General features: G+C 44.7%; 1 protein-coding gene across 1 annotated transcript in view; it reads right to left on the bottom strand.

Moving 5' to 3' along the window:
* Positions 1-18,672, bottom strand: part of IL17REL (interleukin 17 receptor E like) — a 59,952-nt gene that overhangs the window by 28,769 nt on the left and 12,511 nt on the right. The window contains exons 3-5 of the mRNA XM_056846484.1: positions 5,608-5,635; positions 3,261-3,410; positions 2,270-2,379 (exon numbers count right to left, since the gene is read on the bottom strand). Of these exons, the coding sequence (XP_056702462.1) occupies positions 2,270-2,379; positions 3,261-3,410; positions 5,608-5,635 (288 nt within the window). The remainder of the gene's footprint in view (positions 1-2,269; positions 2,380-3,260; positions 3,411-5,607; positions 5,636-18,672) is intronic.

Genomic DNA, 18,672 nt, shown 5'->3' on the forward strand with positions numbered 1-18,672 from the left:
TCGGGTCAATACGGTAGTTCGCCTGCCGGGCCCTCTCCCAGCGCGCTCCCGCCGGCCAGCTGATGGGCGGGCTGTCCTGCCTTCTCCCCCCACCCGATCGCGCCTTCTGTGCGGCGGCAGCGGTTTCTTCCCCCCCACCCGATTGCGCCTTTTGCGCAATCACGATCACGCCTTTTGCATGATCGTCGCGATTGCGCCTTCTGCACGGCGGCAGCAGTTTCTTCACCCCCACCCCACCCCCCCACAACCCCCTCACCTCACCCGGGCCGGTCCTCCCACTTGCCAGCTGACCCTGCGGGGCCTCCTGCGCACAGGGAGGGGGCCGCTACCACCGCCTGCCCGCGCGCCTTCCCTGCCGGCCAGGAGCGGCCTGCGGGGCCTCCTGCGCGCAGGGAGGGGGACGCCGCCACCACCACCGCCTGCCTGCGCGCCTGGAGCCCGGTCAGGTAAGCCTTCGGAGTGGGAGGGGGTGCATTTCCCCCTCAGCTTATACGTGGGTGCCTAATTTTCCCCCATTTTTGGGGTGAAATTAGGCACCTCAGCTTATACTCGGGTCGGCTTATACCCGAGTATATACAGTAATTATCTTGTCAGATCAAAAATTGTGAGACATTTTGGCTGGAACAGATATAACTGCGTTCTCATGGATTATCATCTTTTAAAGATTTTTTTAATGAAAGCATCTGGGGACAATGGTACAAAAGTGCCTCAGCCCACACACACACACACACACACACATATGCACACCCAGAGTCATGATAGTGTTTTCATAATATTAATGCAACTATAAGCCACATCATCTTTCAACAGACAGACAGAAAGATGAAAACAAAATGCCTCCCCCTCTTTTATCAGTGCTGAGGACCATACTTAAATAATTTCAGTCTCACTTTCTGTGTGCCATCAGGTATACTCTCAAGGATTAACACTGGGTGATCTAAGGCAAACAGCCAAGATGCAGGAGCTGCCTGATATCGCCAAATAAGAGGTCATTTCAGGAATGATCTGGAAAGTAAATGAAAACAGCTCTGGAACAAGCTAGGCTGAGCAGTGCCTGAGGCACTACAAGCTACTGCTACAGGAGCCTCTCAGCTCAGAGTCACCAACAATGTGCTTTGCCTTATCCTTGGCTTGAGGGGATAATTTGTGAGCTGACATCAGTTACGGTTACCAATGAGGGCTCAGAGGCAAGTGTCTTCTCAAGTTCTACCAGAGCTGCCAGGGATTGTTTTTAGCCGCTAGTGGCCTTTTAAGGCATTGGCCCACTGGGAAATTTCCTGGTAAGTTAAGTGGCCAGTCCACCCCAAAGCTACTTCCGGGCTAACTTTCACTCAGGGTGTTTTCCCTTGCTTTATGCTTCCAAACAGTTTAATACTAATAGCAGTGGGGGCTGACTGGGTCCAGTAGGGAAACCTGCTGGGTGTGTGTGTGAGAAAGAATGTGTGAATTAGAATGTGTGAATTAGAAGTGTTAAGCATATCCACCCTCTAATTCTGCCCTCCCTGTATCCATGTCAACATTACTAGTCCAGGGCAGGTTCAAGATATTTTGTTATCCCAAACAAGATATACTCATCACTTCTACCCGTATCACCACCAACTGTGTCTGAGCTTAGCTGGCTCAGCTGGAAGCTGCCCAACAACGGTATGGATTCAGTGTGGTGGTAGAAAGTATCATCAAGTCACAGCTGACATATGGCGGCCCCGTAGGGTTTTCAAGGCAAGAGACGTTTGGAGGTGGTTTGCCATTGCCTGCCACCACGAGAGCTGAGAAAGTTCTGAGAGAACTGTGACTGGCCCAAGGTCACCCAGCAGACTTCATGTGGAGGAGTGGGGAATTGAACCCAGTTCTCCAGATTGAACCTGGTCCATCACTCTTAACCACTACACCATGCAGGCTCTCTATTCAATATGGATTCAGTAGGTGATGTTTATCACCTTCCAAGATAGGGGAATTCTTGGGAACATATTTTGCCAATGTATATGAAACCTGGACTAAGCTTTTGTTTCCTTTTCTGTTGCAGCTATTTAAGCCGGGGTATGACTTGACGGCAAAAAAAAATTAAAATTGCCCTGACCAGGAGCTACTGCTGCCCCTTCTTCATTTGTTTGTCCCTGTCCCCTCCCCCCATGCGTTCAATTTTTGGAAGGTGTGAGATAGGACAAGGACAAACAAATGTAAAAACAGCCACGCGTTAAAGGCCAATCTTAGCTTTCCCTTAAAATCTCAAAAGTGTAATAATTTGACAATGCCAAAACCAAACTTTTACCTTCTTTCCAGTAAGTTTTACATGTGTGTTTCTGGAAACCTTCACATTCACACACTGGGATTTCTGAGTATTCACTGAGAGGGAGCAAATTTCCATTCCACGCACATTTTCTGAAAGTAATGAACAAAAATAAGTCCTGTATTATTTTCAAAGAAAAAAGCACAATTTCACATGGGAAAATACATTAGCCATGTCTGAAAGCATGTGGCCTTTCTTGTAGGAAATAAGGAGCATTCTGAATGAACCGTGGAGATAAAAGGCACACACATACACACCAGGCAACCTTTCTATGCCATTTTTCTTAGAAAACTCTACTCAGTGTATTACCAGCACCATAATAACCCCCTTTGTGTTGCGGTGCACCAAATTAAGAGACAAGTAAAGTTTAATTGAAATTTTGTAAAAGGATACATCATATGCTATTTCGCAATATGCTCGCCTGATGATTTCATTATTACTGACTCAGTGGTTTGCCATTCAGTAGCTGAATCCACATGCACAAAATCATTTCATTGTTGCAAAGGGGACTTGCCTATCTCTGTCCCAATCAAGCAAAAATTCATCAGGAGATGGTTTTCTCACCGCTACGTCAGGAAAAACTGCAATTTCCTTTTCATGCAGGTAACAGAGCCCAAGCCTTTCCCGCAAAAGAATGGTAATAGTGGCCTTTGCCATGAGCCAGACTTGAAGTCAGACCATTAGGACACAAGAACATAAAAAGAACTCTGCTGGATCAGACCAGTAGTCTGTCTAATCCAGCATCCCATTTTATATAGTGGCCAACTTGTGGCCAACATTTGGTCTATCAAGGTGAGTGTTGTCTTCTCGGACTGGCAGTGGCTCTCCAGGATCTCAGGTCAAGGTCTTTTGCATAAACTACTTCTTGATTCTTTTAACAGGAAATTTCAGGAATTGAACCTGGGGCCCGCAAAGCAGATCCTCTGCCATTAAGCCAGATCCCCTCCCCTTCCCAGCCAATCTTCTGACTAACCATTAAGATGCAGTGTCCCCTTAATGCTTAGGTGAAGAGAGCATTGATGTCCTTCTGTGCATTTCATTGCAGTCCAGAGCTTCATGTTTCTCAGCGTGACATGAGAAAGAGAGGCAGGAGCCGGATGGCAAAAACTGTTAAAAAGACCAGCTGTGAATATTAAAAAAAAATGTATATATACATAAATGTGAAAATGTAGTGCTGAATAGAAACACAGTATTTTGAAGAAGAAACAATCTAAAAGCTTGACTTCACACAAACACAGAACTTGTGTGATTTCTACCCTCAGCTGGAAGTAGTACAGCTGAGGAGAAGCTTTGCCACTTAAGTTTGCTGTTTGTTTTAGCTGAACCCTTAATTTAAATGTGACTCTAGTGAGGAAAAGTTCTCACCTGTGAGACTGCATGTGCACGGTATATCATTTATACCGCCCCACTACCCATACAAAGAAACTGATACCAATTCACATATTACGGATTACACAGGTTGAGTCTTGGGTCCCTACCCTGTGTGACATCAGAGGTGAATTACAGGTTCTCTGCAGTTTTCACATGCCCAGTGCCCAATTCAAATGTGGAGAAGGGGCTTCAGGCTTCCTTTGTGCCATTTCCTGACCTGAAATGCTATGGCAGTGCTATTTGGTCTGTTGAGCCAAATAGCTCCCCCAGGACTGTTACATGTGGGGACAATGGTATGGGGTGGGGGAGGCTAAAGCCCTTCTCCATCTGCACTCTCCTCATCTGAATTGGGCACCACATGCATGGTAACTGAGAAGACTCCACAACTCATATCTGATGGTTACACACTCTTCAAGTATGTTTCATATGAACACTAGAGATACATAGCCTTGCAGATGTTGCCCTGGCATGTTACCTAAAGCTGCTTTGTGTGGGTGGCAACTAAATGAGATTCTGTGCGTGTGCATACTCCTACAGAAAAGTACTTTTTTCCCTCAGCCAGTGTCTTGTTTAAATTAGGTCTGACTCCCAGAGAAGGGATGGCCAACTTCTGTATTCTTAACAAGCTTTCTCTTATTTTCAGACAGGCTACTGGGAGCCAGGAAGGTATTTAGCCACAGAACCGAACCTTTTCACAAGTATTCCGGTTCTACAATAAAGTCAGGACCACTTAGCCAGAAAACTGTATCATTATGAGGCATGTATGACCTGGCAGCAGGAGGTCACTTGAGGGGAGGTGAAGAAATCAACACTTTCTAATTCAACATTTTATCTGTCTTTTCCAGCTTCTGAAAACAACTGGAACCTTTTACTTATGAGTGAAGAGGACGTTTTTACCACAGAGTGATTCACATTGAATGTCCTGGGGAGAAAGCATCAAATTGCTTCCCAGGCTGTGTTCAGTCAGGTGATACCAGTTGGCCATTCCTGACTTAGAAAAGTCAAGACTAAGCCTGTAATCGGAGTCCACTGGCCGACATTAAGGGCTTAATTAATTAATACACCCAAACATGTGCACAACCAGACTCACAGTCAGAGATGTACATAGGTGGGTCTCGCCTTAAAAAGTACGTTCGTTCAGCTCTGTGAGGGAGTGCAGCAAGGGAGGGGGAAGAAGCTTTCAGTTTTCCTCCTACCCTGCTTCTGCCAGTGGAAAGGGGTGCAGAGGAGGGCTTTTTGTCCCTTTTCTCTGGCCCACCTGCCCTAGGAAGCTTGATCCTAAATCATCAGCTCCAGCTTAATAACAGCCAAATAGATCTATTCTGTGCAACCTGAATCTATTAGACTCTTAACAGGGGCACATGGGATCTCAAGAGGAAGCACTCCTGAAAAAAATGAAGAGGTCCTACCTGCGGCCAGCCAATGCACAAGTGCCATTTGATTTGGACCTATAGAAACCTAAAAAGCCTGGTATCAGGATGTCTGAAGGACCTCTTCCTCCTGCCCATTAATTCAGATTATCATTTCAGGTTCTGTTTCAGGAGTCCCTGTCTTAAGGGACTGGGTGGGTAGGCTATTAGGGGTAGGGAATTTTTTGTGATAGTATCCCAGGTCAGCAGAGCCTTCCCTGACACCAATTTGGAGCCATGCTTCCTATCCTTTAGGTGTCATATTAAAACTTTTCTCTTGAGTTTTTAGCAATTAATTATATGGTCTTTTTCTCTATAGTAATTTTTTTTGGTCCATTCTTTCTATAAAGAGCTCTGAATGGTGTAAATAATATCTTTCACACTGGGCCTTTGTCATCAGAAACCTTTTGGGAAACACTGAATTCAAAAAAATGCCTCCAGTCACAAAGGGGATTTCTGGGGAAGTTGTTTTGTAGTTTGGTTAATTATTCAGATATTTTGTTCACTGGAAGTTAAAAACAAGGGGAAAGTTATACTCACTGGAAGTTTGTGTTTTGCAAAGAAATCCCTGGAAAAAAATCAAGAGGCCTATTAATGAAATATTTGTTATTTTGGAACAAAATATAATCTAAAAAAATTAATTATGTACTGACAGATTCACTGTAGCAGCTCAATCAAATGAAAATGGGTAGCATAAAATTCAAGCCCATAGCCATAATCCAACATACAGTTAGATGTATCCATTGATTTCAGAGGTTCTAAGCACATCTCATTCTGTTTGGGGGTTGTGTATATGCCAAAGATAAATGTTTACTTGAAATGCTAACAGATCAAGTCCAAGGTAGCCGTCTATTCAATAAGGCTTTGTATTATTTTCAAACCATAGTAAATTACAATCTAAATATAAGCCAAAACAGTCCAAGGCAACTCAGCCCATCTAACATAGCTTTCAAGCATGCTTGTTCATTACTAGGGTTGGCAGGTCCCTCTTCACCACCGGCAGAAGGTTTTGCGGGTGGAGCCTGAGGAGGGCGGGGTTAGGGGAGGGACTTCAATGCCATAGAGTCCAATTGCCAAAGCGGCCCTTTTCTCCAAGTGAACTGATCTCTATCGCCTGGAGATCAATTGTAATAGCAGGAGATCTCCAGCTAGTACCTGAAGGTTGGCAATGCTATTCATTACTTCAAGACTGGAAGAGACCATGTGCATGTGTGGCTGATCAAAAACAGAGGCAGTGGGCCCATTAGGTAGTTTTGAAGCTGAGGCCAACAGGCCAGGCTAGCATTCTGTGTGACCCAAATATACAAAACCAAATATACAGAGCCCTGTCCCCAAGGTCTGCTGCTGCTTGCAAGTTCCAGGTCATATGTACCTGGAGTTGCGTGCATAAAAGCAAATGTGGAAAGTATCTGTGAAGGGCAATGCATTTGAAAATGACTGAGGTAATATATTAAGAAGCTGGAGGTGTGCATGAATTGCCTGATAATTCCCATGAAGCATTCACTGTGGGAATTATAAGAGTCAGAGAGGGCCCAGATGGTAACATATACATCAAATGCAAAGCACATACTGAAATCTGGCAAGTTTCTCACATCCCATCCTATCCATAGATTAACACACCTAGTATAATACTACTTAGAAGTAAATCCTACAGTACTCAGGGTGTCTAGATACAGTCTCCTTTCAGGACCCCCTTATGCAGCTGGTGATGTGGGGCTTCCATTCCAACATTAGTCAGTGGGTTGGATCCAGCAGATCCATTCTGCTAGTGGAGTGCTTTCCTCTGGTGAGAACAGCTTTCCCTTCAAGAGGTTTCCTCTTCCCCAGACGAAACGTGAGTCCCTTTTATTGTAAATTCTGTTTTGGCTGCTGTGTAAGAAGGAAACAATAGCATGGGAACATTGCCTCCGGGAAATCATTGCTGTGACCTACTGTCCTACATTCAAAAGTAGCCCTAGTCTAAACATGAATCATAGCTTTAATAGCCAGGAAGTATTTTTCCTCATCATGTGTACTAAATCACAAATATTGCCAGTAATGATGATGGACACACTAAAACAGCCTCTAGAGCAGAGGTCCCCAGCATGGCACCAATGGGTGCCATAACACCTGCCAACACTTTTTTTTGTTTTTAGAAAGTGAGTGGGACCAGGTGGGGCTTTTGCCTAGTAGGGCATCATATTGGCAACTGGTGATCTGATCAGCTATACAGATTTTTAAAAAATGTTTCTGTGGCAACTGCCACCACGGTGATGGTTTTATTCTCTCACTCCTCTTTCTAGGTGTTTTTTCCCAATTACCCTCTCCTCCCCTGTGCTTAGACTTCCTCTGTGAATGTGTGCGTGCGCTCATGCGCATATGCATGTGCGGCTCCACCTCCTGCCATACCCATTTTGTGGGTGGCTCTGCCTCCTGTGGCAGCCATTTTGTGGTTGTGCCCAACACCCTGTGTCAGAATTCCAAAGGTGCCCACGAGCTCAAAATGGTTGGGGACCATTACTCTTGAATAACAATTCTTGTCAAATGTATAGCATTTTACCCCACCATTGCTCTCAAGGAGTTCCGGGAAACCCTCTCATTTCATCTTCACAACAGCCCTGCAAGATAAGTCTAGCTATGAATGACTAGCTCAGAGTACTCAATAAGCTTCATGGCAAGCAGGAATTTGAATCTGGGTCTCCCTAATCCAACCTCTACCCTTATTCCAGAATGGCTCACTAAAAAGCAAGCTGCACTGTCAAATATGGACTGTGTGCATACAAAAAATAGACTTTATACATTTATTTGTCGCCAATCCTTCCAACAATAAATATAAATATATAGAACTCACCCTCCGAAGCTGCCATTTCCTCCAGGGCAGGGGTAGGCAAACTGCGGCTCGAGAGCCGCATGCGGCTCTTTGGCCCCTTGAGTGCAGCTCTGGGCTGCAGGATCGTGGCCGCCCACCCGAGAGAAGCCACCTTCCCTGGGCGCGTAGGGCGCGGGGGGGACTGGTTTCTTTTGGTGGAGGATTGGGGCTGCACATCATGGCGGAGGAGAGCCTGGCATCCCTGCCCTGCCCCGGCCGGGCTCTGCGCACACGCAGAAGTCCCGCAAAAGTTCTCCGCCTTTCCGCCAGCCCAGAGCCGCCGCCGCCGCCACGCCTGGGGGGGGGATCTTTGCAACATGCTGGCCTGAGCACTGAGGAGAGGGAGGGAGGCCCTGATCCAGCACACACACACCCTCCCTCGCCTTTCTCACCTGAAAGCTCCGGCACGTCACCCTCGTGGCCTGCCCTTCCCTTCCGCTGCTGGAGAACGCCAGCGAGAGGGGATGGGGGGAGGACACCCCTCCGCCTTCCTCCTCTTCTTCCTCCTCCTCCTCCTCCTCCTCGGAGGCCGAGGCGCTGAGGAGGGGCGGACAGCAGGCCGGCCGGGGAGTAAAGGAAGGAAAGAGCCCAGGCGGCGTGGAGGAGGAGGAGGCCGAGAGGCGAGCGCGGGAGGCCAAGGCAGCCGGGATGCGCCAGGGTGGCCGCCGAGAGGTCAGTGGGGGTTGGAGAGATGCAAGGCCATTGTTCACATTAAGTGTTTGTCAGTCATTGTCATGATTTAATTTTATGGATACCTTACTTACAATTTAATTTTTATCAATAAATAAGATCATTATTAAGTATGATATCAAGTTTTATTCAGTGTACCTATAGTTTAATTAAGACTTAAAACTTTAATTAAAGTTTATTAAGTTAATAAACAGTGTACCTACCTATATAGTTTAAGTTTAAGAAATTTGGCTCTCAAAAGAAATCTCAATCATTGTACTGTTGATATTTGGCTCTGTTGACTAATGAGTTTGCCGACCACTGCTCCAGGGGAACCAATCTCTGCAGTGTGATCAGTTGTAATTCCATAACCCCAGGTAGGGTTGCTACCTGGGAGTATTTAGGGTAGTGTTGCCAGCCTCCAGGTGGGGGGTGGGGATCTCCTGGAATTACAATGGATCTCCAGATGACAGAGAAACTGGATGCTTTGGAGGGTGGATTTTATGGCATTATGTCCCACTGATGTCCCACCCCAAAAATATCTTGCCCTCCCCAGCTCTACCTCCAAATCTCCAGGAATTTCCCAATCTGGAGCTGGCAACCCTAATTTGGAGGGCATGAGCATTTGGGGGCAGAGACTGGGAAAACAACATCATGGTATCAGCAGTACTCTAGATTAGGGGGGGTCCTAGAGTGTCCCCCTAATGTCATCATGCCCCCTATTTTGTTCCTACTGCTCTATTAAGCCACAGTGAGGGCCGGAGTGTGGGTGCTGTGGTCAACAACTTGGTCACCCTAGCTCCAGGATCACTTCACAGTACTTTGAAGCCAGAAACCCTAAACCCAGCATGTACAGAGATACCTTTAGATGCCTAGAACACGCTAAACAGCAATCACTATAAGGCAGGGATGTGCTCCTGTTGGATGCAACCTGTACCCTCCCCCCCACACACACACACACCATGCAGCAACTTTGCATTCAATAAAGCAGATGGGTGTGAGTCACTGGGCAAACTTATGCAGTGTTATTCCATTCCAGATCCATTAAAATCAATGACTGGCGTAATTGTATTTAGGATTGCATTACAAATCGGTGCTGCACATTTGCTGGACTTGGAACCAAGCTTAGGTCTGACACAGTTAATTCAGATCCTGGGTAGGGTGGAGAGAACGGCATTGTTCTCTGACTAGATTCTTAAGACAAAGAGAAAATGTGGGATCAAGTAAGCATGTGGGACTTGTTACGACTTACCCACCCACATGTTTACTCGAAAGCTTCGCCATCCCAGAAATCTGGCATCAGAAAACCCATCTGCTAAATATTCCTTATGTAAGAGGAATGCCTGAAATGTAGCGTGTTTGAGCTGAGCTACATTGGCAAGAGTTCATAAGCAAAGCATATTATAAGCAAAGGCAAAATTATGGGTCAACAAAACTGCCCGCAATAAGGAAGTTAGGAAGCTTGTTGATTTCAGGCCAACCTACCTGACTGTAAATGCATGGCTGTCTCCAGAAAAGACTCACTTTGTGCCTGGTTGCCACTAGCATGCACTAAATCTTAGGAAAAGTCATTTTCAGCATGCCAACACAACCATCCAATGATAGCCCATTGCAACAGCAGGCTAAAAGCCAAACAGAGCTCAGAATGTACCATTAGCATTCCTCGACCTTAGACTTGCCATTTGACAGCTGACTTCAGGCAATTCCACACCCTCAGTGATGGAGGAATGAGAGAGAAATGGAGTGGAAGCATCAATGATGATGCTCTAAGAATTTCCCCAATCTCTATGGTAATGACTATAAAAATTGGAGGGATTCCTAACACCTCACCCAGAAGTGACATCACATCCTCCAAACCTCCACCCACATCCTCCTTGGGTCTCTCAGAATTTCCCATCTCTAGGGTCTTAACCAGATATTAGAGAAATCCCTAGAACATCTTGGAGGATGTGATGTCATACCCTTGAAACCCCACCCATCCCAGGCACAGCCCCCCAAAGCTCTGGATCCAACCGCTCATTAACCCCTGGTCTCTTTCTAGGGTTTCTGACCTTAAGGTGGAGCCTGGAATTCTCTCAGAATTACAACTGACCTCCAGACTAGATGGATCACTTCCTCTGGAGGAAAGGGCAACTTCAGAGGACAGACTCTATGGCATCACATCCCCACTGAGCTCTCTCCCCTTCCCTAACTCCATCCTTCACATGTACCACCCGTAAACTTCCAGGACTTTCTCAAGCCTATCTCCCAACCAACAAACCATATTTCAGAGTCTCCTGTGGTTTGCCAGTTTCTCACATAAGAGATGGCTAGAATTTTTAAAATGTAAATTTTAAAAGTAAGGTGTGGTGGGTTGTTGCCATCTCAAAAATGAGAACCCAATTAGCCTCTTCCTTGGACATATTGGCTGATATGCAAAGTCAGACTCCACTTCCAGGAACAGGAGAAACAAGAATGTTGAGTCATACGTCTCTGGACAATAAAGAAAGCACTGGACATATCTGCTTATCAGCAATATTGAGCAGTAATTCAAGTTCACATATTCTACATCTGGATCTCAAACATTTCTATTCTATTTCCCATTTAAAACACATATGATATTTTGTGCTGTATATATTTAAGTCCCTCATTTTGCTGTTCTTCATTGTCTTGAAGGCTGAATCTACTGGATATGGCACTTTCGTTGCATTAGAGCAATATTTACTCCTGAACTGTCTTATAATTGCAGGAAAAACCACTTGTAAATGACTGATAATGCAACAATGGCAAAATATCCATCCATGTGTGGATGCAGCCATAGAGCACAAAGTGAATCAGAATGGAGATCAGTTCCAGAGGGCCAGATAGGTCTGCCTGCCACGGGAAAAACATGAAAGAATCACCTGAAGTCAGGTGTACACAGGTGATATAATAATATTGCACAGTGGGATCAATAGACCTGGAAAAATGCAAGAAACAACAGCTACAAATTCAATACAAATGGGAGAAAAACAAAAATAAAAACTTAAAGTCTAGCAGATCTGTTAAAACATAAGGTTTCACAAGCCACTTCATCAGATGTATAAAGGAAACCCTCCCAGGGGGGTATACATGCATTATGTGTCATCATGTTGCAATTGACTTATGGTGGCCCCAAGCAAGGTTCTTTCATGCTCATTTTGCATTTTGTTTTCTTTTGCTTCAAAACATAGGTGGGTCACCTGTCTACGCAAACAGAAAAAACTTGCCATGTGTAGATGGCAGCTCTTTTCTAGCTGCCACTAATGATGTCCGCAAGAAAAGAAACATGATGCATTTGAAATCAGCAGCACTTTCACTTACTGAGAGAGAGAGCCATCTATCATGGAAGAATGTGTGTGTGTGTGTGTGTGTAAAGTGCCATCAAGTCGCAGCCGACTTATGGCGACCCCTTATGGGGTTTTCATGGCAAGAGACACAGAGAAGTGGTTTGCCAGTACCTTCCTCTGCACAGCAACCCTGGTATTCCTTATTGGTCTCCCATCCAAATACTAAACAGGGCTGACCCTGCTTAGCTTCTGAGATCTGACGAGATCAGGCTAGCCTGGGCCATCCAGATCAGGGCTTCATGTAAGAATAACAGATGTCAATGGAGGAGATATTTTCATAGATGTTGGAAGATGTAGAGAGAAGATGTCACTTTAGCTGGATTAGAATCATAGAATCACAGAATTATAGAGTTGGAAGGGATCACCAGGGTCATCTAGTCCAACCCCCTGCACAATGCAGGACATTCACAACTACCTCCCCCACACACAAACCCAGTGACCAGAAGATGGCCAAGATGCCTTCCCTCTCATCATCTGCCTAAGGTCACAGAATCAGCATTGCTGACAAATGGCCATCTAACCTCTTCTTAAAAACCTCCAGGGAAGCTTACGACCTCCCGAGGAAGCCTGTTCCACTTTTCTCTGTTAGAAAATTCTTCCTAATGTCAAGACAGAAACTGTTTTGATTTAATTTCAACCCGTTGGTTCTGGTCTGACCTCCTGGGGCAACAGAAAACAACTCGGCACCATCCTCTCTATGACAGCCTTTCAAGTACTTCAAGATGGTTATCATATCCCCTCTCAGTCTTCTCCTCTTCAGGCTAAACATACCCAGCTCCTTCAACCTTTCCTCATAGGACTTGGTTTCCAGACCCCTCACCATCCTTGTTGCCCACCTCTGGACATGTTCCAGCTTGTCTACATCTTTCTTAAATTGTGCCCAAAACTGAACACAGTACCCTAGGTGAGGTCTAACCAGAGCAGAGTAAAGACTTGCACTAACCTGGTTCTATTAGCCTCACCTCTAGTATACAGTTTGGCCCACCAAATGTTATCATGGTTGCCTGGCCTATGGAAAGACTGGGATGGTAAGATTGTGCATTCAGACTGCTGACGAAGGAGCATAAATTCAAGAGATGCCTCATCTAAAAAGCTTCTTGCATGTAGAATGTTACCTGTAGATTCTTCAACATGCAATCTATTTAGAATAAACATCTTCTTGGGATGCCCGTTGAAAGTTACTGTGCTGGTTCTCAGGAGAACATATGAAATCATATACAAGTAGAGAGTGGGAGAGCATGAGCCAATGCTCATACATATAAGAGCATTATACATATAAGAGCATTATTTACGTGCGTAGATGCATACAGCAGAGTCTTTAAACCACATAAAGTTCTTCAATTTGAGTGAAAGTGATGCATACTGAGTGGGCAGCTCATGACCTTTCTTCTCTTTCCCAAGCTTCCATCAAATACAGATCTAGATAAATAAGTGATCTTTCTAGTCCAGATTTGTTTACTCTGATAGATAGTCTTCCAAGGTCCCAAGGAGGGACTTTCCCTGCCCTGTTTTAGCTAGAGTTATCACGAGTTGAACCTGAGACCTTCAGCCTGCAAAGATGATCTTTCCTGTTGAACTCTGGCTACTCCCATATCTTATGAAACATAGCTTGTACAGATGGTTATTGTGCAAGGTGTGCACTGAATAGATATTTGAATAAAGTATGGATTGGAATTGATTTGTAAGGTACATACTGTAAAAATATTTTCATATTATGCAGATTATGGTCATTTTTTTCCAGAACAGTTGTAGTTAGCTATGGTATGTGCACTGTGAAACTTGAAAACAGCTTCCAGCATTAATTAACATTAATTGGATTAACAAGTGATTGGACCATCCAGTATTAAAATGGTATTAGAACTCAACTACACAATGGTTCATTGGTAAGAACCCTGTGCCATGGTTAGTCCTCAAGGTGAATGGTCACTCAGTGTGCAAATACAGAACCCCAGACTACATGGTCCACCCACGTTAATTCTTCCCATCTTGTTATATGAAGACACTCAACAAAAGGCTGGCTGACATTGTGCTTTAAGTCATTCTGCCCATTATGTCTTTTCAGAGACTGTGGAACTTCTGTGGCTGAAATGTGGAAGATCTGGAGAACTTGACTCTGTTACTGTATTACTAGGGTTGCCAACCTCCATGTACTAGCTGGAGATCTCCTGCTATTACAACTGATCTCCAGATGACAAAGATAAGTTTACCTGGAGAAATGGCCCCTTTGGCAATTGGACTCTATGGCATTGAAGTTCCTCCCCTCCCTACACCCCACCCTCCTCAGGCTGTGCTCCAAATATCTCCAGGTATTTCTCAACCCAGAGTTGATAACCCTATGCATTACTCATGTGAAAGGATCACCCCTGTGAGTGAAGGCACTTCATCACAGTTTAGGGCCCCATGTTCTGTGAGAAAGCACATTTCAGGTTTTGTCTCTGGCATCCCTAGCTTAGGAGGTTCTCATGAACAGGGGCTAGGAAAGAACTTGGCCTTGAAGGTCTGTTGTCTGTCACAGATGGACCAATGAGTTGACTTGAAGAGTCAAACTACAGATTACCTTAAATGTCACACCATTCATCTCCTAGAAATATTCAGGCAAAACAAGGCCATGATATGATATCCTTTCACTCTCAGAAAGCTGCAACTAGTGTTCTAGTAGGGAAATGCTGTGTCATGTGTTTGCTTTAACTACACATTGCCGGGAACATTTAAGGTGATGTGTAATTTGATTAGAAAGCCTCCCCATATATTCATCATTTCCAATATGTAGCAATATCATTGTAGTGATTATTGTTGAGAACATCTTTTCCCATACTGTACCACACTCTACTTTGAATCAAGCCTTCACATGCATTTGGGAGAAGCAGGTTCATCTATGCCATAGATTCTATGGGCTGTTAGGGAAAGAGAAATGGGCTCGGTTGCCTAATCATCTAAAACCAAAACAGAGCTCTTTAATTCTCACTGTGCACATGAAGCTGCTTTACGTTGAATCAGACTCTTGGTTCATCAAGGTAAGTATTGTCTATTCTGACTTGCAATGGCTTTCCAGAGTCTCAGGCAAAGGTCTTTGACATCATGTACTTCCTGATCCTTTTAACTGGAGATGCCAGTGATTGAACCTGGGACCTTCCACATGTACAGCAGATGCTCTACCTTGAGCCATGGCCCCTCCTGCAGAGTTCATCTCCCACTGACAAGCTGTTTGATCACCCGCACCTCTGCAGGTCCATAAGGAAGGCAGTACACGCTAATCCAGAAAGCTAATTTGCTAGTGTATAAGGAGGTATGTCGTATGCCATGGCACCCTATATCTGGGGCAAAAGCAGGGAGAATGGGTGCATTTTTTATGGCAGGAAAGGACAATTTTTGATTGAACCAGCTTTAAAATTGTTCCAGACCAGAGTAAGGTCATTCCACCAGGGCCATCTTAATGCATGGGCCCGATAGGCACTTGCCCGGGGGCCCCACGAGCATAGGGGCCCTATGCTAATCTGTGTATGTTAAGTGACTTGCCATAAATAAATACTATTATCGACCATTTATTTTTTATTCCTGTGAGTGGTTGTTGTAGGGGCTCCAGCACACTGGTTTGCCCAGGGCCATAATGTTGTTAAGATGGCCCTGCATTCCACAGCTCCTATATGGTATAGAGATCTGGAGCTAGAATGAACATTCGATCACGACCCTGGAACCTATTTGAAATCTCTTTTTAAAGAGAATTTTAGCTTTGCCTTGGCACTCCAGGAGCTTTAGTGCAACTTTAGTTCACCCTCAGTTAGAGCCCGCATGCATGCCACCCTATTCAGATTCTGGAGAAAGCAAAGGAATCTATCAGTCTGCTTTTAAGGCAAAGCATTGCACTATTGCGCTTGGATGCTGCTTTTGTAGCTGGCTTCAACAATATTCTTTGTCGTTATTCCCTAATGGATGATTTTTGAGATGTCCCCTTCCCTGGTTTCAATATATGAGATTGGATCTTTAAGACTGATGCTACATTGGACAGAAATACAACCTCTAGATTTTCTCCCTGGTTCAAATTGTTTAAAAAGGACCATAGCAGAGTTTCTTATCTGTCCAACAATACTTTCCCCAGTCTTAGAATGGCTGTAACATCTGTGCAATTTCAAACTATGGCTTCTGCCATTTTAGCAGGTTGCTATCCAAAAACACTGACCGCTGCTCATCTGTGTATTTGTGAAGCCATGGTCCCAGAAGATCTTCCACTTTATATTTTGTTTTGCCTTTCATATCCGGAGCCCAGAGATAAACTTCTTTCTGACATTCTAAAGGGTATAAATTCTTCTCCTGTGGAAGTAGGGTTGCCAGCTCCCAGTTGGGAAATACCTGGAGAGTTTTGGGGCAGAGCCTGAGGAGGGCAGGGTTTGGAGAGTCCAGTTGCCAAAGGGGCCAATTTCTCCAGGTAAACTTATCACTATCAGCTGGAGATCAGTTGTAATAGCGGGAGATCTCCAGCCACCACTTGGAGGCTGGAAACCCTATGTGGAAGAGGAATTTGTTGTCTTTCTTTCCAATTCAGATCAGTATGTCTATTTATAGAGTGGCACAATTCGCCTTGGCAATCAAGAAAATACAGGTCAGAGCTGTGTCTAAAGGCTGAATTGTTTTACCAGTATATTGTAAAGATATGTACATGTTTTTAATTGTGTTTTTAAGGGCTTTAAACATTATTATGTTCTTGCTTTTCTCTACATGTCCTAATTGTAAAGTTTTGCCTGCCTGCTTGCTTCCTTGCAAAACTGCAGAGCAACAGTAAGGACAAAGCAGGGCCATAAGGATAACTAAGAGGCAGGAGGGAGGAATGGCTAGCTGCACTGTCCTCCTCAGAGGTAACATCCTCCTCAAAAAAAGGAGTCTTCTCAGGAGTAAGCTAAGAGTTTCAGGAAGTAGGTGTGTCTGGGAGGAGGTGGATAATAGGGGAAAGCAGATGGGAGCTGGTATGTGTGTGTGTTAAGTGCCGTCAAGTCGCTTCCGACTCATGGCGACCCTATGAATGAAAGTCCTCCAAAATGTCCTATCTTTGACAGCCTTGCTCAGATCTTGCAAATTGAAGGCTGTGGCTTCCTTTATTGAGTCAATCCATCTCTTGTTGGGTCTTCCTCTGGTATAGCTTACTGGTATTGGTGGGAGGTTAAGGGTTCCCAATGAAGAGAGGTTCCCAATGAGGTTCCCAACCTCGTTGAAAATCCTTTGGATACCACTTCTCCTACAATTGAGAGAGACTCTATGAACATTAGCTGTGTCATTTAGACACTTTTTTCCACCTTGTACAGTCACGTTGTTTGTCTTAGCTTGTATGTTTTAGCTTAGTAATGTATATAGTGTGTAATATTGTTGTTAGGTCATTTGGTAGCTTATAAAGTTTTTTGCACTTTGTATACACTTCGCTCCTGTACTGAGTTCCTTAACCACCAGGTAGTAGCAGGAGATCTCCTGCTATTTCAACTGATCTCCAGCCAATAGAGATCAGTTTACCTGGAGCAAATGGCCACTTTGGTAACTGGACTCTATGGCATTGAAGTCCCTCCCCTCCCCAAACCCCGCCCTCCTCAGACTTCGCCCCAAAAACCTCCCACCGGTAGCAACCCTAGCCACAATCCAAAGATTAAATGTGTGTGAAAGCATAAAAAGCAAGAGTTTGCTCACTGTGTCTGTTCCCCGTTTTCTTCTTGTTATTTTCTGTTCCTGGAGAGACAAGCCACTTTTTCAACTGAACACTGGCTTGTCTGTTTGACAGTAAGAATACCTCCCCGCCCCATCAAAAAAATCAAAGAGTTCCTTGCAAGAGCTGCCCTTTTTCCCTGTCAGCCTATCATTTGGGGGATCATATGATATAGGATTCAAAGAATGCCTATTGTAATTCATGGAATCACGAGAATTCTTCTCTAGCTGTAGCTGAGTTTTCCAGTCTGTTTCTGTTTATTCAGGAATATGTTCCAGTAAACTCAGTGAGGCTTCCTAAAGTATGTGTTGGATGGCAGACTTTGTAGAAGAAAGCATCTTTTTTGCTCTTTCAAGTGGTGGGGCTGTCCCTATCCTCTTTTGTTGTCTTTGACCAAGCTGAAGCGCTAATAAAAGTTCAGTTACGAGTAAATCCATCATATATCCCGGAAACAGTTTACAAGGAAAACCAAATAAATACTGGCTCTTTTTACCAGCAGCACTAAAACCTACAAGGAAGCAGTGTGGAAAAATACTGCCAGAAATAAGGATGTCAAACAGGTGATGAAAATGGTTTGTGTGAGAGGAATTCCTTTGCAAAGAGAGCCAGCGTGGAGTAGTGGTTAAGAGTGGTGGTTTGGAGCAGTGGACTCTGATCTGGAGAACCGGGTTTGATTCCTCACTCCTCCACAGGAGTGGTGGAGGCTAATCTGGTGAACTGGATTTGTTCCCCCACTCCTACACATGAAGCCAGCTGGGTGACCGCTAGTCACACTCTCTCAGCCCCACCTACCTCACAGGGTGTCTGTTGTGGGGAGGGGAAGGGAAGGTGACTGTAAGCCAGTTTGATTCTTCCTTAAGTGGTAGAGAAAGTCGGCATATAAAAACCAACTCTTCTTCTAAAATAAGATGATAGTGCTTACTGTCCTGATAGGGGAGGGGCCATGGTTCAGTGGTAAAGCATCTGCTTCTGCTTTGCTTGCAGAAGGTCCCAGGTTCACTCCCCGGCATCGCCAGTTATAAGGATATGGAAGACTTGAGACTTCTTCTTCCACTCAC

This window comes from Euleptes europaea, chromosome 3 (genome assembly GCF_029931775.1).
Source record: "Euleptes europaea isolate rEulEur1 chromosome 3, rEulEur1.hap1, whole genome shotgun sequence".
NCBI lineage: Eukaryota > Metazoa > Chordata > Lepidosauria > Squamata > Sphaerodactylidae > Euleptes > Euleptes europaea.